Source organism: Pipistrellus kuhlii, unplaced genomic scaffold (genome assembly GCF_014108245.1).
Source record: "Pipistrellus kuhlii isolate mPipKuh1 unplaced genomic scaffold, mPipKuh1.p scaffold_m20_p_160, whole genome shotgun sequence".
NCBI lineage: Eukaryota > Metazoa > Chordata > Mammalia > Chiroptera > Vespertilionidae > Pipistrellus > Pipistrellus kuhlii.
In genome coordinates, this window is record NW_023425472.1 from 65,954 (window position 1) to 87,524 (window position 21,571).

General features: G+C 65.5%; 2 protein-coding genes, 1 long non-coding RNA gene and 1 other non-coding gene across 9 annotated transcripts; 2 read left to right on the forward strand and 2 right to left on the reverse strand.

Annotated features, from left to right (window-relative positions):
* Positions 1-410: 410 nt before the first annotated feature.
* On the reverse strand, positions 411-15,048 carry CCM2 (CCM2 scaffold protein). Of its 2 annotated transcripts, none has more exons than XM_045582453.1 (10): positions 14,688-15,048; positions 6,480-6,653; positions 5,655-5,710; positions 4,771-4,954; positions 3,839-3,975; positions 2,861-2,996; positions 1,836-1,893; positions 1,623-1,725; positions 1,024-1,162; positions 411-826 (listed from the first exon to the last, which is right to left on the reverse strand). In XM_045582453.1, the coding sequence occupies exons 1-10, from the start codon at positions 15,031-15,033 to the stop codon at positions 546-548; spliced, it is 1,614 nt and encodes a 537-aa protein (XP_045438409.1). In that variant the 5' UTR covers positions 15,034-15,048; the 3' UTR covers positions 411-545. The 2 variants fall into 2 exon arrangements, with proteins under 2 accessions (XP_045438409.1, XP_036296043.1); XM_036440150.2 differs by having other exon boundaries at positions 5,655-5,738; positions 14,688-14,851.
* Positions 15,049-15,614: 566 nt separating this feature from the next.
* Positions 15,615-21,097, forward strand: LOC123652456. 5 transcript variants are annotated; one of them, XR_006741806.1, is made up of 6 exons: positions 16,064-16,280; positions 16,436-16,553; positions 18,405-18,659; positions 20,181-20,285; positions 20,567-20,640; positions 20,895-21,097. It is a non-coding gene; the product is annotated as an uncharacterized LOC123652456 (long non-coding RNA). The 5 variants fall into 5 exon arrangements; XR_006741804.1 differs by lacking the exon at positions 18,405-18,659 and having other exon boundaries at positions 16,152-16,280; positions 16,475-16,553; XR_006741807.1 differs by lacking the exons at positions 16,064-16,280; positions 16,436-16,553; positions 18,405-18,659 and adding an exon at positions 15,615-15,759.
* LOC118720340 lies at positions 16,675-16,806 on the forward strand. The gene has a single exon (XR_004988420.1). It is a non-coding gene; the product is annotated as a small nucleolar RNA SNORA9 (small nucleolar RNA).
* LOC118720338 (testis-specific serine/threonine-protein kinase 1) lies at positions 17,461-20,169 on the reverse strand. Its single transcript, XM_045582454.1, has 2 exons — positions 17,985-20,169; positions 17,461-17,864 (listed from the first exon to the last, which is right to left on the reverse strand). The coding sequence occupies exons 1-2, from the start codon at positions 18,885-18,887 to the stop codon at positions 17,646-17,648; spliced, it is 1,122 nt and encodes a 373-aa protein (XP_045438410.1). The 5' UTR covers positions 18,888-20,169; the 3' UTR covers positions 17,461-17,645.
* Positions 21,098-21,571: the final 474 nt, after the last annotated feature.

Consider the following 21,571-nt stretch of genomic DNA (forward strand, 5'->3'; position numbering starts at 1 on the left):
CCAGGATAAGAGGGTGGGGGACCCCTGACAGAGAGGCTCCTGACCCCACAGAATGCAGAGTTCCCTCTCGCACCATCGGGGTTTGTGGAGAGGCGCCCCGGGGCCCCCCACCGCCTCCCACACTCAGGCAGGACAGCTGGGACTCGGGGCTCAGGACTTGGTTTGTGGAGACCACAATGGCAGGGACCTTGGGGCCTGAGCGAGGCCACGCCCTCAGGGCCGGTGCCCGTCGGCGGCCAGGGCCTGGCACCCCCTCCACAGGCGCCGGACCCCTCCCAGCCCACGGCCAGAAGCGAAGCCCCGTCAGGTCCTCCCGGGCGGCGGGGCCGGACCCTGTGCCCAGCCCTGGGGCGGGGGAGACGGAGGGAGACACGGCCCCACGGGCTCAGAAACACGCTGCAGCCGAGGTGACGATTCACATTGCAGCGGCTTCTTTAAGGTCCGAGTGTCACAGGAACGCCGTGTGCAAACCCCGCGGGCTCCGGCTCGCGGCCGCCCCTGCCCGTCCGTCCCCTTCACAGTAGAGGCTCGCTCCAGGCCGGGCGCTAGGCCGAGTCGGGGTCCAGGCTGCAGCCCAGCGCCTCGATGTCGTTGCTGATGTCGGAGATCATGCGGTCCCACTCGTCGCCCTCCGAGGGCGCGGACTGGTCGTCGGAGCTGCCGGCCACGCGGTTGCCGTTGGAGGTGGAGGTGGAGGCGGAGCTCACGGCCCGCCGGTACCGCCCGAAGCTGTCGGTGATGATGCCGCGACCGTCCTTCACGCCGATGGTCTCCAGGAAGTTCTCGAAGTGCTGGCTGTCCTTCTCGGGGATGAAGGGCCGCAGGCCTGTGGGACACGGCAGTGACCCCCAGCCCCGCAGGAGGGACAGGAGGGCCGGGCTCCCACCGCGGGGGACCCCTCACTCGTGGACAAGACGGAGCCCCCGAGCCGCGGGCAGAGCCGGGGCCCGGAGCTCCCACGGTCACTGCCACCAGCCTGCTCTGCAGGCCGCGGCCGGCCTCCCGCTGCGCCCGCCCGCTCACCCAGCAGCAGGAACTTGCGGCTGTCGCCGTAGAGCCGCCGCAGGTTGATGCAGAACTCGTGCACGGAGGCGCCGTCGCGGTACTCGTGCAGCAGCGCCGCGAACTGCTGGATCTCCTGCGAGGACAGCTTGGTGCGCAGCTGCGGGAGCCGGCGGTGACCGTGGGGGCCGGCCCAGAGCGCCCGCCCGGGAACACCGCTCCCACCCCGCCCGCCCCCGCCCCGCCCCCGCCCCGCCCCCACCCCCACCCCCACCCCGCCCGGGAACACCGGCTCCCACCCCGCCCGCCCCCGCCCCGCCCCGCCCCCACCCCGCCTGGGAACACCGCTCCCACCCCACCCCGCCCCCACCCCGCCCCGCCCCCGCCCCGCCAGGGAACACCGCTCGCACCCCACCCGCCCCCGCCCCGCCCCGCCCCCACCCCGCCCAGGAACACCGCTCCCACCCCGCCCGCCCCCGCCCCGCCCAGGAACACCGCTCCCACCCCACCCGCCCCCGCCCCGCCCCGCCCCGCCCCGCCCGCTCCCACCCCGCCCGGGAACACCGCTCCCACCCCACCCGCCCCCGCCCCGCCCCCGCCCGCCCCGGGCAGGCGCCTACCGTGAGCATGTAGTCCTGCAGCAGCTCGGCGGCCGTGGCGCTCAGCTCGCTCTCGCTGACCGTCTTGGCGTGGGGCGCGGTGGGCATGCACTCGGGGAAGGAGCTGCAAGGACAGGGCTCTGTACCTGCACCCGGGGCCCCGCAGGGCCGCGCGCTGGGGCAGAACCGGGGCGGGAGGGCCGCTGTGGCCGGGGCAGGGGGGGCAGGACTCACAAGCTGCTGGCGTCCGCCTCGTACGGCTCCTTCAGGTCCACTTTGGTGGAGGAGTCATCTGTGGACGCAGAGCGGAGACGGGATTACGGGGGGCAGCCAGCACGGCCAGCTCTCACAGGACCACGGGGCCTGGCGTGGGCACACAGGCCCCCTGGGGGCTGCAGAGCTCCCACAGCAGCGTCCTGGGGCTCACGACTTCCCTGCCCAGCAACGCCAATGGCCGCCTGCACACACGGCTGAGGGGCTGGCCGGGTCCTCAGCCTGCCTGTCCCACAGCTGGCGGGGGCTGCAGCCTGAGTGGCTGCTGATCTCCCTCGGAGACAGTGAGCTCCCGTGTGCACAGCTGCTCCCCAAGGACAGACAGCCCAGGAGCCGACCTCCAGGCCAGCAAAGGAGCTGCAAGGGGCAGCCTCCGGTCCGGGGGGCGGAACACGGGGCCCTGAGGCACTGACATGGGGGACCGAGGGCTGAGGGAGCAGAGCGAGGGCAGGACCAGCTGTCCCGAGGCCAGACGAGCTGGCAGGGCAGGCAGATCTGTCAACCCCGAGAAGCCGGCACTGGGCAGCGGTGACTGCGCTGTACGGAGGCCCGGCTGCCGGCCTCCCTCCTGCACCAACTCAGAGCCTCGGCCCTCAATAAACGATCCAAACCCAGAGGCTGTGGCCGGGCCGTGAAGGGGGAGTGGGCGGGCCTGTGGGCGGGCCCAGGTCTGGCTGTGCGTGGGCCTGTGTGCTGGGGGCACCCGAACTGCTCCCCGCCAGCCCGTCCTGGGAGGGACCCAGCGAGCGGCCGGGGAGACCCCGGGCCGCGTTGTGCCTCAGGTGAGGTGCCCGGAACCCCCTGTGGCTCCAGGAAAGAATTCCAGCCCCAAAGTACAGGCAGCCACGGCCGGCCGGGGTCCGGAGAGGGGCCGGGTGCGGGTCAGTCCCAGCTGCACTTGCAGGGGAGCCTGGGAACGAAGGCGTTGGCTCCCGCCGAAGACCCGCCGTGGCCTCCACGTCCCTGCGCCCGCCCGCTGCGCTCACCGCTGTGCAGGGACAGGTGGTGCGTGGGGGTGGAGGCCCCATCGAATATGGCTCTGTCCAGGAAGTCGATGGTGGACTCGGTGTACACGATCTGGAACACCTGCCCCAGCAGCGAGCACAGCTCCTCCGCCGCCACCTGCAGGGCAGAGCGAGCTCCGGAGTGAGGGCGGCTGCATGCGCTCAGCTCCTCCCGCTGCCCGGCCTGGGGGGGCTGGGCAGCACCCCCAACGCCAGGCCTCCGCCTGCAGCTGAAGCAGGACCGGACGGGGTAATCAGAGGGGCGGTCGGTGGGTCACCTCTCACGGCTGCGGGAAGGGGGCAGAGGAGTGAGGGTCCCGGACGAGCAGCCCACAGTGGCTGATGGGGCCCCAAACCCCACTTGCCACTCCCAGGCATCCTCCCTGGGGTACAGCCTGGGGAACCGGGAACCAGCCCCCTCACACGGGGACGGAGGAAGAGACCCCCAGCACAGCCCAACAGGCACCCCTCAGTGTGACCTGGGGCCCGGGCCACTGAGGGTGGGGCCAGCTGCCGGGTCAGGTGTGGGGGGGTGGGGCGAGGTCAGGTGTGAGGGCAGGGTCAGGGTGGAGGCAGGGTCAGGGTGAAGGTAGTGCCAGGTCAGGTGTGGGGGTGGGGCCAGACCAGGTGTGGGGGCAGGATCAGGTGTGGGGGCGGGGTGAGGTGTGAGGGCAGGGTCAGGGTCGGGGCAATGCCAGGTCAGGTGTGTGTGGGGGGGGGGCCAGGCCAGGTGTGGGGGCGGGGCCTGGCCAGGTGTGGGGGCGGGATCAGGTTGGAGGCCAGGCCAGGTGTGGGGGCGGGGCCAGGCCAGGTGTGGGGGTGGGATCAGGTTGGAGGCCAGGACAGGTGTGGGGGCGGGGCCTGGCCAGGTGTGGGGGCGGGATCAGGTTGGGGGCCAGGCCAGTGTGGGGGCGGGGCCTGGCCAGGTGTGGGGGCGGGGCCGGTCCCGGTGTGGCTCACCTTGCTCTCAGCAGCCAGGATCACCAGGCAGCAGGCCTCCACGGGCCCCACTGCACTCTCAGACAGGGAGCCTGTGGCGAGGCCTCTGGAACTTTCCGCACACAGACTCTGGCTGGGGGAGATGCCGGGGTCCTGGGCTGAGAAAGAACGCCGTGGCAGGTCAGGGCAGGGGCCCACAGCAGGCTCTCGGCCACGCCCTTCCCCGCCTTCTCAGGGAGGGAAGGACTGGTGAGCAGCCCCCTTCTGTGCCCGGAGACCCCACGGCCCGCCCAGCGCCCTCGCACTGACCCCGCGCTGCTGTTCGACTGAGCACAGGGGGCACCGATGGCCCCGTGCCTAAGCAGTCCGTCCTGAAGATGGGAAACCAGGCTGGGCCCTCGCGTGTCAGGACCGAGTGCAGGTTGGGACGGAGACCAGGAACCCCGCCCATGGTCCTGAAGCCGCCGGCTCCCATAGGCCCCGCTGGGTCCCCCCAGTGGGTGTCCCTCATCTGCGGGCAGTGCCGACCTGGGACCCCGCACCCTCGGGGCAGAGGCTGTGCTGACGGGCAGCTGGCCAGGGCACCGGGGAGTGGCCCTTGTGCGAGAAGAGGCTGCAGCAGGCCCTGCGAGTCCCCCGGGAACCACTCAGATCCCTCGGCTCCCCTCTGCCCGCTTTGGAGGACTGCATGGCCACGGCACGGCCTCAGTCCGCCCACGTGGGGCCCGGGGCACCCGTGTCCCCGAGGGCAGCGCCGGGCAGAGCACAAGCTCAGAGCCAGTGGCCAGACCCCACCCTGCCCTCCGGGACCTCCGGGTCCCGCCCTCCTCCGCCGAGGCCGACCCAGGGACAGAGCCGCCTCTCGCTTCTCGGCCCAGTGGCTGCGGCTGACGCGGCGTGCAGGAGCCGTCCGTCTCCGGAGCATCAGGCAGCCGGGCCGCCTCCCGCCCCACCTGTCTTCAGGACCACCAGGTGCGCGGCGTCGTCCCGCACGTAGGACACGGCGGCGATGTCGTGGATGGGCACCCGCAGGATGGTGTCCTCGCCGTCCCGCCAGGCCAGCTTCACGTTGTAGGCCGACAGGCTGATGAGGGCGTCGTGCTCCGGCGTCAGGTGTCCGGGCAGCAGGTGGGCTCTCTGGAGGGGACGCGGCGTCAGGGCCCCGAGGTCGCCGAGGCCTGAGCCCCGCGCCCCGGCCCCGTCAGGCCCCGTGCGTGTGGGTGCGGCAGCCAGCACCCGAGGAGCCTGTCTCAACAATTAACAACCCACGTTCACACTGGGAACCCCAGGTGGTGGCCTGAGCCTGAGGGCCAGGAGCTGCTGCCAGAGAGTAAGGGGCAGAGGTCAGGGTTAGGAGGTGACGCGGGCCCAGGGTCGGAGGTCAGGGTTAGAAGGTGACGCGGGCCCAGGGTCGGAGGTCAGGGTTAGGTGGTGACACGGGCCCAGGGTCAGAGGTCAGGGTTAGGAAGTGATGCGGGCCCAGGGTCGGAGGTCAGGCTTAGGAGGTGACGCGGGCCCAGGGTCAGAGGTCAGGGTTAGGAGGTGACGCGGGCCCAGGGTCAGAGGTCAGGGTTAGGAGGTGACGCGGGCCCAGGGTCAGAGGTCAGGGTTAGGAGGTGACGCGGGCCCAGGGTCAGAGGTCAGGGTTAGGAGGTGAAGCGGGCCCAGTGTCAGAGGTCAGGGTTAGGAGGTGAAGCGGGCCCAGGGTCAGAGGTCAGGGTTAGGAGGTGATGCAGGCTTAGGGTCAGAGGTCAGAGGTGACACAGACCCAGGGTCGGAGGTCAGGGTTAGGAGGTGAAGTGGCCCAGGGCCGGAGGTGGGATGGAAGGAGGGTCACCTTGGCGTTGTCTATGAAGTGCAGGATCTCGGTCCTACTGGACGGGTTCAGGTACCCTGGAATGGACGTTAACTGACCTAAGTACTGAGAGAGACAGGGAGCGTGAGAGAGGGCCAGCCCACAGCCCCGCGTGTTCACGCCGCCCGCGCCCGCAGCCGCCGAGGAAAGAGCACAGACGTCCCTGCGACAAGAGCCGGGACCCGGCGTGGCCAGGCCTGTGCCTGCGCCACGGAGGGTGTGTGAGTGCGGCCCCGTCCTCAGACGCACACGCGGCCGCTGCCCCAGGGACCCGGACGCCCGCCGTTCTCCGGCAGAGCTCGGAGGCCCTCCTGCCCTCACGGGAAACCCGCAAACGGAGACCCCGGGTCCACAGAGAGAAGGCCCAGCGGTCACAGCCCGCCCGCGCAGGGGGCGCTGACCGCGGCCGGGCACACGCTGAGGGGCCGGCGAAGGCGGCGCCAGCACACGGACCGGCGCCTCGGGAGCGTGTTCAACGTGCTCGTCGGGGCGTGGCCGCTGCTGTGGCCGAGCTCTCTGCCTCCGCAGAGACCGGAGCTCGGGGAGCGCACGCCGCCCGCCTGAGGGCTCCACGCCCTCCGCACCGGCAGGTCCGCGGGGCCTGGCAGCAGCCCCTGACGGCGGCGCCCGCGGCGGCCCACGCCCGGCCTCGCTGGCCCCCGAGCGGGGCACCCAGTGTTTGCTCCGACCACGGCATCTCCTTCTCCTCCCACCTCCAGAGGGCGCTGTTCCCCATCTGTCCCCGCCGCGTGGGGGGCCTCCACCCCCGGACCTGCCTCTGGGCTGTGCCCCAGGGCGCGCACTGACCTTCACCTCCTTCTCGATGTAGTCGCTCAGCAGCCGGTCCGGCTCCACGCGCTCGGGCAGCGACAGCACCACCGTATGCAGCGGCCGCCGCTCCGTCACCTTCTCGTGGGCCTTCTTGTCCCGGTGCTTCTCCCCTTTGAGGAAGACCCGCTTGAAGGGCGACACGAGGCCAGGCTGGGGGCAGAGAGCAGGGCTGGACTCCCGGCACGGCCACGGCGCCGCCAGCAGTGCCGCCGGGGCCCGCTGTGCCGGGCTCTGCTCGCTGCTCGTGGGCACTTGGAAGGCCGAGGCCGATTCCCGGGGGAGGAGGGGAAGCCCCCGACCACGCAGCCGCAGGTCCCCGGCCCCACTCCGCAGGCCACGCCCTCCCGGAGCGAGAGGCAGGGCAGGTGCCACGTTTATTAGCTCTCACGGTGCAGGCCCGTGTGGCCCCGTGGCTGAACATCGACCTATGAACCAGGTCAGGGTTCAATTCCTGATCAGGGCACAGGCCCAGGTTGCAGGCTCAGTCTCAGTGTGGGGCGTGATGTTTCTATCTCTCTCTCCCTCCCTCCCTTTTTCTCTGAAAATCCAATAAAGACATTTTTTAAAAAAACAAAATTTTAAATATTTATTTATTTATTTTTACAGAGAAGAAAGAGGGATTGAGGTAGAAACATTGATGAGAGAGAATCATCGATTGGCTGCTTCCCACCCACCCCACACTGGGGACCAAGCCTGCAATGAAGACACACGCCTTGGACCAGAATCAAACCCGGACCCTCAGTCACAGGCTGACCTTCTACCCACTGAGCCACACTGTTAGGGCTGAAAACATATTTTTAAAACAGAACTGAAAACCTCTTCTTAATGAAACCAAGTGTGTGCAGCCCTGTAACGACTCACTCCTCACCCTCCAGCATTGTGACGGGCACTCAGGCTCCTCATCACCAAAATGACAAAAGGACCCCTCAGCCCCAGAAGCAGCATTCACTCCGGGGCCGCCCGCCCTCAGGCCTGCGGTGCCTCCCCACCTGCCACTGCGCCCGCCCGGCACTGCGCTGGCGCCCGGGCGGCACGGAGGCTCCTGGCGCGGTGGCCGCCCTCTCTGACCTCCCTCCTGGTCCTCTTCTACCTCAGCTCTGGGTCCTCCCACAGTTGCCCAGGCCCAGCAGCCGACCCCTGAGCCCCTCATTTTTGAGCTCAATGCACGAGCCCAACGGGCCACGGCTCCTCCCTCACCATCTGCCCGAGACCGGTTCTCAGTCCCGAAACCCCACCCACCTCCCAGAGCAGGGCCCCGGTGCCCATTGGACAGCTGGAGGCCCCTGCCAGCACCCACCTCGCCCTCCATGGACCAGCGGGAGAGGGGGTGTCGGGGGAGGGGGAGCTCCTGCAGGGGAAGCAGGCCCCTGTGCTCCCCGCTCACTCACTGGGCTGTTAGGGCCACATGGTGACCCTCCCCCGACACTGTGATGCCCGGAAGGAGAGACCACAGCTTCTGTCTGCTTCCAGCTCAAATAACGACAGGAGGCAGCACCCTGCCCGGGCCCACCCGGAAAGCGGCCGTGCCCCGCGTCCCTCAGGACAGGTGCACGTGTGTCACATGTTTGGGAGCCACCGATCCATCTTCCCCGGGCCCCCCGTCCCGTTGCCTGTGCCTGGTTCTCACTTCAGGAAAACTCGACGCCGGGAGAGCTAGCTACAGGCCCTGTCTGCAAACGTTTTCCTGGACTTTCTTTCTCACACGTTGGTCACCATCCTCCCGCCTCAGGGTTTTGGGGAACAGAGAGGAAAGCTTCCCGTCCCCGGTCTCTGAAGACCACCCATGGTTTGTACACAGACACCCAGTCGTGTCTGACCCATTGCGCTCACCCTGCTGCACACCAGGACGGGTCTCTTCGTCTCTTCCACCCGCACCCACTGCCCCTGGCTCAACGCAGACCCCAGGGCAGCCGCCCTCCCGCCCTCGGCCTCATGGGGAGCTGAGGGCCCCCCTCCCGTTCCTGCGACAGGTCCAGGGGACCGGCTCCCAGTGACCGGGCTGCGGGGTGCCCTCCCACCTGCTTCCTCGGTTTCCTGGGGTTCTTTCGTTTGTAATGTAAATGAGCGTTAAGTGGTTTAGTTCCAGAAAATGCCTGGTTTTTATTGGGGTCACATCATAAGTTAGCTTGGAGGCAGACACAAGTAGCGAGGGCACGGTGGTCCCACACTTCCGGCTGATCAGCCTTGCCCCCCGGGTCAGAACCATGGAGGCTGTGCTGTCTGCATCATGCTCGCAACTGCCCACAGCCTGGGCCCACACGTTGGTTTCCCGGGTTACACTGGACGCCATGGCCAAGGGCACGCCAGGCCCCCTGCGGGACAGACGGGTTTACATCACGCACAGGGTCAGACTGATGAGCTGTATGCATGTGCTACAGAAGGCACCGAAAGCCAGGTGGCTGATGGGTGGGCAGAGGGGTCAGAAGACAGGCAGACACAGGATAAAATGGGTGTAGCCAACACTGATGGCAGACCTAGGTGGTGGGTGTATGGGCATTTGCTGTAAAACTCTTTCAACTTCGGTGTATTCGAGGTTTTTCATAATAAAATGGGGGGGGAGGGCAGAATGGCTTCCTACTCCCCTCTGGAGGGGCGGAGACTGTCAGGGGAAGGATCTGGAAGGAAACCTCAGTGGCTCTGACAGGGGGCACAGCGGCAGGTGGGCCTGGGCTGCGTGTGCACCTCCAAACAGGAACCGTGCCGGCTCTTCCGAGGGACGGACCAGTCAGACCTGCCCTTCCTGGAGTGACCGCAGGCTGTGCAGGCGCGGGATGGACAAACCGGACCATGTGTAAACGGAATGCCTGGGCACACCCAGCTACGAGGCAAAGGTCCTGACACAGAGGACACTCAGTGTGTGGGAAAGGCGAGCAGCTTTACGCCGAGGACGGAATAGAGAGCCAGACCCAGCAGGTTCTCTTCTCAGTAACACAGAGCGGCACCGCCCGCCGGAGGCCCACACGCGTCTCCCGGCTCCGATCGGCTTCCTCGCATTTCAGAGTCCAGTGCTCTCCGCCCACTGGCCACGAGCCACCCAGTCACCGCCCTAAGCCCCAGACAAAGCCCGAATCCCGCCTCCTACTTAGGAAGGATTCTTTTCGCCGCACGCTCCAGCGCCTGCCTGCCATCAGGTGCATAATCTCAGTAATCACCCACAGACCACTGCTCGGCCCGGGGACTAGTGTGTGGGCCCGGGGAACTGTAACGTGTGGGCCCGGGAACTAACGTGTGGGCCAGGGGAACTAACGTGTGGGCCCGGGGAACTGTAACGTGTGGGCCCGGGAACTAACGTGTGGGCCCGGGGAACTGTAACGTGTGGGCCCGGGGAACTAACGTGTGGGCCCGGGAACTAACGTGTGGGCCAGGGGAACTGTAACGTGTGGGCCCGGGGAACTAACGTGTGGGCACAGGGAACGTGTGGGCCCGGGAACTAACGTGTGGGCCAGGGGAACTGTAACGTGTGGGCCAGGGGAACTGTAACGTGTGGGCCCGGGAACTGTAACGTGTGGGCCCGGGAACTGTAACGTGTGGGCCCGGGGAACTAATGTGTGGGCACAGGGAACGTGTGGGCCAGGGGAACTGTAACGTGTGGGCCCAGGAACTAACGTGTGGGCCCACTCCCAGCAGAAGACAGTCTTGTATTTCTACCCGAAGGACAGGTCCCGGCTCAGAGCCTCACACGGCGACTCGGGAACCAGTGCGCTGAGGAAGGCGCTTGCTCCCACCGGGAGGCGCGGGACCGAGCGGCCTGAGCTCAGGGCGGTGCGGGGGGGTAGTGGTCCCACTTTCAGTGCCGGGGCCCGTCTGGGGCGATGGAGATCGGGGCCCAGCCCAGGCCTCCGCTCCAGACTCCGGTCACGCCATCAGATGTCCTGGGCTTGCTCCACAGCCACCTGCCCCCTAGCCCAGAGGATAGGGGACTGGAGATGGGGCACCCGCAGCTGACACCCCTTCCCCAGGGCTGGACCCAGGCGTATCTCTGGGCGTGGAGATGGGCTGCTCCCGTCCCCAGCTCCTTGTGCCCGTCTCCTCCTCCTATTAGGACGCAGGTCCCATGGGATGGGAGCATCACCGACTCATTTGACCTTCACCTCGTCAGAGGCCGTCTCCAAAGGACCCTGCTGAACTGCGGGCCCGGCTTCAACCAGCTCGGCCTGGAGCAGGGCTGGCAGAGGACACGCGGGTGAACCACGTGGCCACGTGCACACTGGTGAGCTGGGCCCCGGTGGCACCACCAGACTCTCTCTCAACGTGGGCTTGCTCCTTCGTAACAGAGTTCCTTCCTCGCTCGTATCAAAGCCCGTTTCCCAGCAGCCCCTCGCCCGCCCGGAGCTCGCAGTCCCAGCACGTGCACCGGGAGGGCAGTCAGTGCCAGAGAACAAGCTCCAGCCGCTCCAGCTCTCCCGGGCCCAAAGCAGGCGCCCACAGCCTCACCACCGCCCTGCTCTGCGTCACGGCGCGGCCCCATCCCGGGTCTCCTGACACGTGAGCCTTCCTCTGCTGCTGCGGGTGAGCAGCTCACTTTCCAGCCCTCAGCCCTCTTCTCGCTGCACAAGCGCCTCGGCGGCCAATGGAGGGGGCTTCGTGCTGACCAGCTGACCTGGACTCAGCCCAGAGTGACCAGGGCAGCCGGGCCACTATCTCCACAGCAGCTGCAGGGACAGGAGGCTTGCAGGAGGCACCAGCTCCTGCAGTTCATTCACACACAAGGTTACACACCTGTGCTCACCTCGGAGAAGGTGAGTCTTCGGGCCTCACACAAGCCCACTGCCTGAGCCTGGAGTCCCTGCAGCTTGCTGTTTGTTTGTTTTGGTTAATCCTCACCCCAGGGCACTTCCCACTGCTTTTTAGAGAGAGTGGATGGAGGGGGAGGGAGAGAAAGTGAGAGAAACAACAATGAGAGACACACTGATGGGTTGCCTCCAACACACACCCCAACCAGGGCCAGGAATCGAACCTACGACCCAGGTACCTGCCCTGGACCAGAAATGGGACTGACAACCCGGGGTGCACAGGCTGATCTCTGACCACGGAGCTCACTGGCCAGGGAGGGAGCCACAGATGTGTCACAGGCCACGCTCTCAACCTGGGTGAGCTGGCAGGTCCCGGAGCTGGTAACCTGGGACCATAACCCACTTTTTACACGGAAATCCTCAGGAATTCACCACTGTAGACAGAATAAATACCGAACACCCACTGCCAAAACACTCAGTGTCTCCCTCCTCTTCTAGCTTGAATAACACGCATCTCACAAATCACAGAATTCCGCCTAGAACATCTTGGCATGGACGTCCCTCAGATCAGAACAGGATGAAACACAAATATCACACACAACATGACTAATAGTAAGCCCTCATCACCATCTCAGACCCAGCCCGCATTCCCAGACGCCTCACCACCCTCTCTTTTTCGTTTCTGCACCCCTTCCCCCCGCCTCCCCCTATCACTGTGGTCCTCAACTAAGTCAAATGTTTTTGTAAAAATGTGCCCAACCCAACTCAAGTGTAACCTACGTTTCTTACAAGAGGAGTTACATCCTGACAGAATAGTGTCAAACGCACAAAACTGAGGTTCACTTGGGAAGGAGGCAGGTGTCTTCTCCAAACCACCAATCAGGACGTGTGGCCTGCAAGGCACCGGTCACTCTGGGCCCAGCAGACCTCTCTGTCCCCATGCTCACCACCGCCCCCCAGGCTCCTCCTGCATCCCCACCGCCCAGAGTCTTCCATGGGATCTGGCAGGGTTCACCCTCCTCCTCCGTGCCAGGGGAGCCTGAGGACAGGCGGAACCTGGGCCACTCCATAGGAAATCCACTGGTTCCCCTGGTTCTCGGCAGCTTCCTGTCCGGGGAACTAGGCCATGTTAGCACGAGCCTGAAGAACGACTTGACGAGCACCAAGACAAGCACCAAGTACGAAGACCCAGATGCGCCTGCCACCCACGCTGTTAGAGATAAAGCTGCCTTTTTACAAAACATCTTTTTATTTATTTCTGAGAGGGTAAAGGGAGTTAGAAACATCAATGAGAGAGAATCATCAATTAGCTGCCCCCTGCATGCCCCTTGCTGGGGACCGAGACCACATGTGCCCTTGACTGGAATCAAACCCAGGACCCTTCAATCCACAGACCAAAGCTCTATCCATTGAACCAAACTGGTAAGGGCAAAGCTGCATTTTTGAGGACGCTAACTTGGGAAGAGAATTTACATGTCCAACTGGCTGTGGTGGCTCCATGGATTGAATATCATTCTATATTCAATTCCTAGTCAGGGTACATACCCAGGTTGTGGGCTTGATCCTCAGTAGGGGTTGTGCAGGAGGCGGCCCAACGATTATTCTCTCTCATCATTGATGCATCTCTCTCTCCCTCTCCCTTCTGAAATCAATAAAAATATGTTTTTTTAAAAAACGCCCAACTTACTTTCATGAAGTTACTGTCATTACTCCTGCTGTTTCAGCTTGAACCCATGTGTGTGGTTTAGTTTACCACGATGAAAACGCCGTCGCCTGGAGGAGCAGAGCAGCAGGGTTCCCAGGGGCGACTGGCACGGGGCAATAGGTGAGGTGTGCCGAGTGGTGGCCTGGGTGGGAAGCCCGTCCCAGAGCCCGTGGCCGCCTGTGGGAAAACGAGCTGCAAGGCGCAGAGCAGAGAGAGGCTCTCCCAGCTGAGGCTACTATGTGTCTTCCACGGAGACAGTGAACCCCCAGAGCCCTCCCAGCTGAGGCTACTATGTGTCTTCCACGGAGACAGTGAATCCCCAGCGCCCTCCCAGCTGAGGCTACTATGTGTCCCCCACCGGAGACAGTGAATCCCGCTGCAGCAAGGACATGCATCAGTAATCTCTGGGCCTGAATCTCTCCACTGGCCACAACTCCGACATTCCTTCCTGAGTTTTACCGGCTTTTCACTTCTATCCCAAAAGCTCAGGAATGTCTGTCTCCCCAATACTGGTGTAATGTTTCTACCAAAGCTGGTAGAAAGTTCTAGAAGAAATTCAGCCGGCCCCATATTCCCAGCGAATCTCCTTGGCAAGTAGGGAGAGTTTGGCCTGACTGAGAAGACTGGAGCGAGGCTGGTCTCTGCGGGGCCCTGGCCTGTCGCTGCCTGAATGAAGGTCCTCCAGGGCCTTCCACCAGCGCTGGCACCAGCTTCACGCGGCTCTCCTCCTCTGCGGTGGGCAGCCTCTGCAGGCTAGCGCTTCAGGCTGAATCACTTGCTTGGGCGTTTTCCAGATTTAAACATCTCTGTAGGTAACTGCTCCCGCACTCAGGCTGACACAGAACTAGCAACCGAGGTGAGAGAGGCAGCACCAGGCAACCCCTGGGCCCCACCTGCCAGAACCCCTTCCCAGCGCAGCGTTTCCAAGCCGGGAACGTGGTGAGGCAGGTGGTGGGTGAGGACCTCGGCGGAGGTAAGACCGCAGGGCTGAGCTTAAATGGGAAAGTGCACACGCACACACTTCCTGGACCAAAAGTGGTAGGTGGGACGCTTCTAGGCAGGTTATCAAGCCTGGATTTGAAAAAGGCACATCTCACTGAAACCCTTCTCCGTGGTAACGGTAGCCTGCCCTACGTGGCCCGGTCAGTCTCCATATGAGGGTGAAATTCTTTATCTACTCTACTACCCCGTCCTTAGCGCCGCATCTTAGAAACCGCAAAAACTAAGGAGTCTCTCCAACGATCGCGTCCAAAATCCAACTGCGAACCGTCACGTCACCGAGACCCCCGATGGCGCCGGGTGGAGGAAACCCGACCTGGAAACGCGCCCGGCGGGCACAGCTTCTGGCCTCACTCGGTCCCAACAACGTGAGGACTCGAAGCAGCAAAGGTTCGGTACATCGCGCGGAGCCCCGTCTCCAAGGTTCCGGTCCCGGGAGAGCCCGCGCAGCCCGGGCAGTGCCCCCGGGCCAGGCCACGTGCGGAGCCGGGTTTGGGGGAGTCACGACGGGCCGGAAAGGCGTGGCTCCTTCCTCCGCAGCCGCGCCGGCCGGCCCGGACCACCTACCGGCATTGTCCCGGGCGCGCCTCCTCCGCCGCCCGCCGGGGCGCTGGGCTCCGCACGTCCGACCTCCCGGCCCGGACCGCCCTCCCCCGGCCGCCCCGCGCCCGCGCTCGCGCCCGCTGAGCGGAGCTCCCGGGCCCCCGGCCGGCCCCTCGGCCCCCGCCCGGCCCTCGGAGGACGCACCTTCTTGCCCTTCTTGCCCTCCTCCTCCATGTCGCCGCGAGCGGTCCCCGCGGCCGGCCCGCCCACGGAGCCCCGCGCCCCCGCGACCGCTACATGCTCGCCGGGCCCCGCGGCCGCCGCAGCCGCGTTCCTGCGCTGCCCGCCCGCCGCCCTGCGCCGTCTCCGCCCGCGGCCGCCAGGGGCCGTCCGCACCCCGCACCCTGCACTTCCGGGCCCGGGCTCGGCCCCGCCCCCTAACGCCCCGCCCCCAGCCGTTTAGGGCGGTGGGATGGCGCCCGCCCCGCCCCGCCCTCGGGGCCGCGGGAGCGCGTCTGTCGCGCCCCTTTCCCGCCCCCAGCCCGCCCATTGCCCCTCAGGGTCCCCGGAGCAACTTCAGCTTTTGGATTCCGCCGCCATTTTTACGGCAGCCAACTTCCCGGCCTGCCTCGCGCTCAGGGAGGCCGACCACGGGCAGGCGTGAGTAGGAGGGCGGGGCCGGAGGAGCGGGGCCAAAGGAAGGGGAAGAGGGACCTGGGGAGGGGCGGGGCCTGAGGGGAGGGGCGGGGCCAGCTGGAGGAGGGGCGGTACTAACAGGAAGGTGAGAGCGAGCTCGTCCTAATAAGTTACCTGGTTGGTTAAACCTGTCACCTGCCGACTCCGAGTGGTCTCTCTCCTCAGCGTGCAGGAAGCCGTGCAGGAAGCCAATTTCAAGTTACACCACGAAGCTCCCGAGGCTGCTCCCTCACCGTCCACACGCACCGGGATAAGTCGTGGACGCTACCAGCCAACTGGGATCGGTGCTTTGCCCGAAAGAAAGCACATTGCAAAGGGCAGCCAGGCTGCAGGCCGCTGTCTTGCCACGAACCACGCCGCCTGTCAGTGCGGACCCTGCAGCACAGGCTGTGCGAACCGCTACCCACCAAGCCAGTGTCTGTCCCCACCCGTTCTCCTCAGGGAGGGTGCCCTGCAGCTGCGTGTCCTGCCTCTCGGCTCCGACTCTCTCTGCTCCTGCTCTGCGGGGCCCGCTGGGCCCTGCGCGTGCCCGGCCTGCAGAAGGTGCGGGGAGGCCGTGCGACTTGGAGTCAGGTGACAGGTGGGGCCCTTGCCCTCCCCCCGGACTTCCTGGATTGTGAGACGAGCCATTAGGGATGTGCGTTCACTTGAAAAGGGCAGAGACTGGGATTCTGTTGGCAAAAGGTCCTTCCACTTGGAACAGGGTGGACCAACATCCGCTTTCACTTGCGGAGCCCCCGGCTCAGTTCCTCACAAGGAACTTCCAGGCCGCCCGGGCCCCGCCGCCCCCGCCCCGCCCGGGTGGCAGGCTCGCGGCACTGAGCCTGGACTGGGGCGTTGTCCCCTCAGGAACCGCCGACGGGCGCAGCTACCCGGCTCCGGCCCGGCCCGCAACCCGAAACGTCGCTTCCCCGGGGCCGCGAGCAGCGGACGTCGCGTGCCGCTTCCGGCGGAGTGCGTGATGACGCAAGCGGCGTGCGCGGCGCCAGAGGCGGTAGCCATGGCCGGCGGTTACCGTGGGACGGTTCTGCGAGGCGCCTGGGCTGTGGTTTTCATCCGGGTCCATCGGGATTGCAGGCGGGCGGCAGAGTGCGGAGACTGGTGAGGGGCGCGGGCGGGAGGGGCCCCCTGTGCCCGGCGCCACCTGACACGGGCCTGGGGTGGTCAGGACGCGCTGGGGCGGCTTCCCCGGGGGAGGGAGCCCGGCGCCTCGAGGCCCCGGAGCTGAGCGCCCCGTCCCCCGCCGCCGGGCTCAGGGGCAGCTGTCACTGGTGGTCCTGCCTGTGATCCCGCAGGGGAGCCCCACCGGAGGAAGCACGTGAAGCGAGCCTGTGTTTGCCAGTGACGTGACGGCACGGACAACCCCCAGGTCTGGTAAGTTCTCGGGGCTGGAATGGCGGTGTGTGTGTCAGAGACGTCCTTTGATGAGGCCGCCGGTCCCGGGTCCCCAGGCAGCCCACGCGGGCCACTCGGCGCGGGGCGGGGCGGGGCGGGGCTGCAAGCCTCCAGCGTGCTTGGGTCTGGGGTGACCCTGTGCATTCCTACCGAGCTTGCGAGAGCATTTTGGAACGGTTTGAGGCCTTGCCCTGCTGCATCCGGAGCAAGGTTATAGACATTTCAGACAGCCGGGTGCTCCCGCCCAGGGCCCGGCGTGCTGGACACCGGATCTGCACTGCCCCGTGGTAACCACTGAGTCCAAACCCAAGTCCCACTTCCATTCACCGCACCCAGGCTCCGGTGCTCACAGGGACTAGGTGGGGCGGATGGCGCTGCAGGGCAGACCCCACAGCAGTCACGTTTTTGCAGAAAGCGCTTTGGGCCTTAGGTTGTTTGCTGTGTTCTAGGCTTGTCACACATTTATTTGATCGTATCCTCACAGACACTGACAAGAAGCTGGAGGAGCCCTAGCTGGTATGGCTCAGGGGGTAGAGCCTTGACTGGAGGACTGAAGTGTCCCAGTTTTGATTCTGGCCAAGGGCTCCTGCCGGGGTTGCAGGCTCCATCCCCAGTGGGGGGCGTGCAGGAGGCAACTGATCAATGATTCATCATTGATGTTTCTATCTGTCCCTCTCTGAAATAAATAAAAATACCTTAAAAAACAAACAAACAAGTTTGGGGAGTGGAGGAGTGGAGGCAGGTCAGCTGCAGGGAGAGGGAGTAGGGAGCAGCAAGGGAGACGAGCCCTGTCCTGAGGGTCCAGGAGACAACCTGGAGAACCACAAGCTGAATCCTGTGGTGCACGGACGGCTGGTGAGCTCCGTGTGCCGAGGAGAGGTGGGCAGTGATGTTGGCTAGAGCTCATTGACCCTACACCCTGTTTATGGACCAATATAGTGATTTATTGCTTCTGTAGCATGCTCAGAGGAAGGAGGGAAATTGACAAAAATAGTGGCTCATCTGGGGGGTCGACCATCACGGCCTTGTGTCTCTGCCTCCGCCCGCCAGCCCCTGGGCCCTGGGGGAGGCTCACGGGTTCTGCGGGGGCTTTAGAGAGCGCCTTTCCATGGGCTCCAGCTGCCCGGTGCCCTGCCCTGGCCCCGTCTCCTCCTGGGGCTTGGACTCTGGCATCTCCTCAGGCTCGGCCTCCTCCTGGGACTCCGGGGGGAGAGTGGACTTCTCAGAGCTGTGCTCCGAGGTCCGAGAGGGCTCGAGGGTCCGAGGGGGCGCGAGGGTCCGAGGGGGCTCCTGGGTCCGAGGGGGCTCCTGGGTCCGTGAGGGCTCCGGGGTCCGAGGGAGCTCCGGGGTCCGAGGGAGCTCCGGGGTCCGAGGGGGCTCCGCCCGGAGCTCCGGGGTCCGCGAGGGCACGGCAGTCCGCGAGGGCTCGGGGGTCCGCCGGGCCTCGGGGGCCAGGAGGCCGCCCCCCTCCTTGCTGAGGTCCCCGGCCCTGGGCTGCACCCAGGGGTGGCTGAGGACCTCTTCGATCTGCAGCCGCCGGCCGACATCGGGCTGCAGCATGCGGTAGATGAGGTCCTTGCACTCGCTCGTAAGGTGCTTGGAGCGCGGGAAGTTGATGCGGTGCTCCTTCTGGATGCGCAGCATCTTCTTGACGTTGGAGTCGTCGTAGGGCATGGAGCCGCACACCATGATGTAGAGGATCACGCCCAGGCTCCAGATGTCGTACACCTTGGGCTGGTAGGGGATGCCCTGCAGCACCTCGGGAGCCGCGTACGCGGCCGACCCGCAGAAGGTCTTGCTCAGGGCCAGCCGGCCGCCCTCGTCCCGCAGGCAGCGCTTGGCGAAGCCGAAGTCGGACAGCTTGATGTTGAAGTCCTTGTCGAGGAGCAGGTTCTCGCACTTGAGGTCGCGGTGGACGATGTCCAGGTCATGGCAGTACTTGATGGCGGAGGAGAGCTGGTGGAACTTCTTGCGCGCGTCCTCCTCCTGCAGGGCCCCCCGGGTTTTGATAAAGTCGAGGAGGTCGCCCTGGACCCCCAGCTCCATGATGATGTAGACCTTGCCCTCGGACGTCTCGAAGATCTCGTAGGTCTTGACGATGGAGCGGTGGTTCAGCATGATCAGAATCTCGATTTCCCGGGGAAGGAACTTCTCCAAGAAGTCTGTGGGGGCTTTCTTGCGGTCGATGATCTTGACCGCCACGTTGAACTTCAGGCGCTCAGAGTACGCGGATTTGACTTTTGCGTACGAGCCCTCTCCCAAATTTATCCCCAAGATGTAGCCTCGCCGCTTGAGGACGGCAGCATCGTCCATGGTGCCGGGAGCACCCTGTGCCTCTGAGGCTGCTCTCTGCACCCCGGTGAGACATGGGCCAGCAGTGTCCGCACCCGCACTGCAGAGTCCTCTGGGCTGGCGGTGGCTGCCCTGCCTCCTGGAGGCCCTGCTCGGGTGGAACGTTCAGCATTGTCCGGTGACTTCCGTGGGTGAAGTCATAAAGGAAGGGTGCCCTGGGGGGCAAGGGGAACCCAGAAGGCGGGCCAGTGGGCTGGAACCACAGCTGGTGGGGGGTCGGGTGGCCTCGCACTTGGCTGGGGGGCAGAGGGCCGGGGGACACATCGCACCTCGTCCGGGACTGCTTGTGGAGAGGCTGGTGTGGCTGAGATCCCAGCAGGAGACAAGAACGCTGGTTGGGCCGTCTGAGGGTCTCAGGGGGGAGCGGGGTGTAGGAAGCCCCATGGCAGTGACCTTTCTGGAGGCGAGGGTGACCTTGAGAGAGGCAGGGGCTGTAGGCGGAGACCACAGGGACCCACAGGCAAGGAGCTGGGGGTGCCCATCCCTGCCCTTTTCTCCGTCTTCAGCCTTGGAGGCCCTTGTGCCCACACAGGTGCCTGTGGGCCGGCAGCCGGTCAGGAAGGACAAGCTGCTGCCGGGGTCACCCCGGTAGGAAGCCAAGCCTCTCTTGGCTGGCTTGGCTGGACTCCTCACTTCCCGTACTTCTCTGACAGGGAGCCTGCGTGGGGCACAGCTGGCAGGAACTTCTGCTCTTGCTGTGTGTTCCCTTCTGGGGGTCTGACACCCTCAGCCTTGGCAGGGCTCCTGGAATATCTGGGGCCAGGGCAGAGCTAGACCTGGATCCCACATTGAGTACCAGCGGCTCCTGGAATATCTGAGGATGTGCCCGTGGAGTCAGTGTTGTCAGGGACCTGTTTCTGCCAGCAGGGGGCCCTCCGCTGGGACAGCCTCTTTGGGCAGCTCTGGCCTCGCCTTTGGTTTCCCCTCGGCCATATCCGCCTGAGGCAGCTGGTGCTATCAGGGCCAGCGGCCAGTGCCCACCAGACAGCACAGGCATGCCCCACCCACCCCTCGGTGCTCAGGGGAGGCCAAGGCAGACAGCGGCGCCTTCTGCTCTAACTCCCTTCTCCGGGCTCACCCAGCCAGACACTGGCAGGTTGCAAGTGGACGCCAGGCCTTCGGCCCCGCAGACAGGAGGGCGTGCCCTGGGTCCTCGCCCTGGTGTGGGGGCTGATGGGTGCAGTTGGGGTGGGCGCCAGGGAAAGGTGGCCGGCATGGTGCATGCAGGGTCCCACTCTGCCTCCTTCCTTCCAGGGCTCCTCTCCTGTCTGAGTGAAGACATGGGCACGCTGGCCTCTGCAGAGTGGCCGTCAGGAGACACTGGTGTGTGCGGGAGCCTCGTGTTCCTTCGGTTCTGGGGTGAGGCTCTGGCTGGCCTTTGGCCCAGACTGTCCTGTCGGGTAGCCCCTCCCGAGCAGAGTGCTGGTCGGCGCTCTGGCCCCTGCAGGCAGGGCGCCCCGCTCACGTCCCCCTGGGAGCAATGCTGGTGCTTACTGCCTGTGGCTAACCAGCCGGTTCTCGCTGAGGCCTCCGGCTTCCTCCCAGGAGGGCACCCACAAACCTGGTGGGACCACCTTGTCAGCCGTGCCTGAGACAGCTGTTCCTGCCCAGCGCCTGACACTTGCGCCCGCCCTCCCCAGTGTCTCGCGGACGTCGGAGCTAGAAGAGGGTTCCCTTCGGGGCGTGAGGCTGGCCCCTCCGTCCTGGCGGTCAGGTGAGTGTCCCGGGAGGGCTGCTCAACTCCTAGCACACGAGACTGGGCGGGCCGTGGACAGGTGTCAGGGCCTGGGCTGAGTGTGAGGCATTGGATCCACCTGCACTCTTTCCCCGGGGCCTTCTGGTCAGCAGAGGGGGGGCAGGAGTCGGGAGTGGGAGCCCAGGGTGGTTTAAGGCTGCTCTGGCCACTGGCCCCGCGGCCGGCAGCCTCTGGCGTGTCGTCAGTTTCCCCAGCAGTGTCTTGTTTTACAGATGCAGTGGATGCCGACGCTGGACGCCCAGCGAGGGGCGGCAGGATTTAAATCCAGGCCCTCACTGCTCCCCTCTGCAAGAAGTCGCTTCCTGGTTCTGGGCTGGTAGTGGCTCCAGGCTGGCATCTTCTCTGACCCCAGGTTTTGGCCCTGTGTCTTCCCTCTGGCATCTGAATGAGAACGGGGGGTTAATAAACAGCTTTAAATGAGCGATCGAGTCCAGCCTGCTTCTCTCCTCCCCAAAGTCCGCGCAGCACAAAAAGGAAGACCTGCCTCCCTGAAGGCGCCTGGGCCAAGTCGAAGTGCCTCCGAGCCCTCACGTGCGCCTTTGCCAACTGGGTGGGAAGGGCTGCGCTCGGGCCACTTCCCCTGAGTCCTGGCTGGGTTCTGGTCTGCAGCGTCCGTTCCATCTGACAAGTGCTGGCTGCAGCCACTGCTGTGCACTCGGGGTCCCCAGCCACACGCCGGCTGAGGGGCTGGTTCACATTCGGTCGCTAGTGAGGACGAACGGAAAAGCACTGCAGGTTCTTCGCCGAGGCAGTGCGGTCAGCCACACAGCCCAGGGGAGGGGCCTCCGGACTCAGGGAAGGGGGCGGTGACCAGCTTGGCATCGCCGGGGACCTCCGGGAAGCATCTGGAGTGGTCCCGAGGACGTGGGTGTGGGACAGCGGAAGCTCC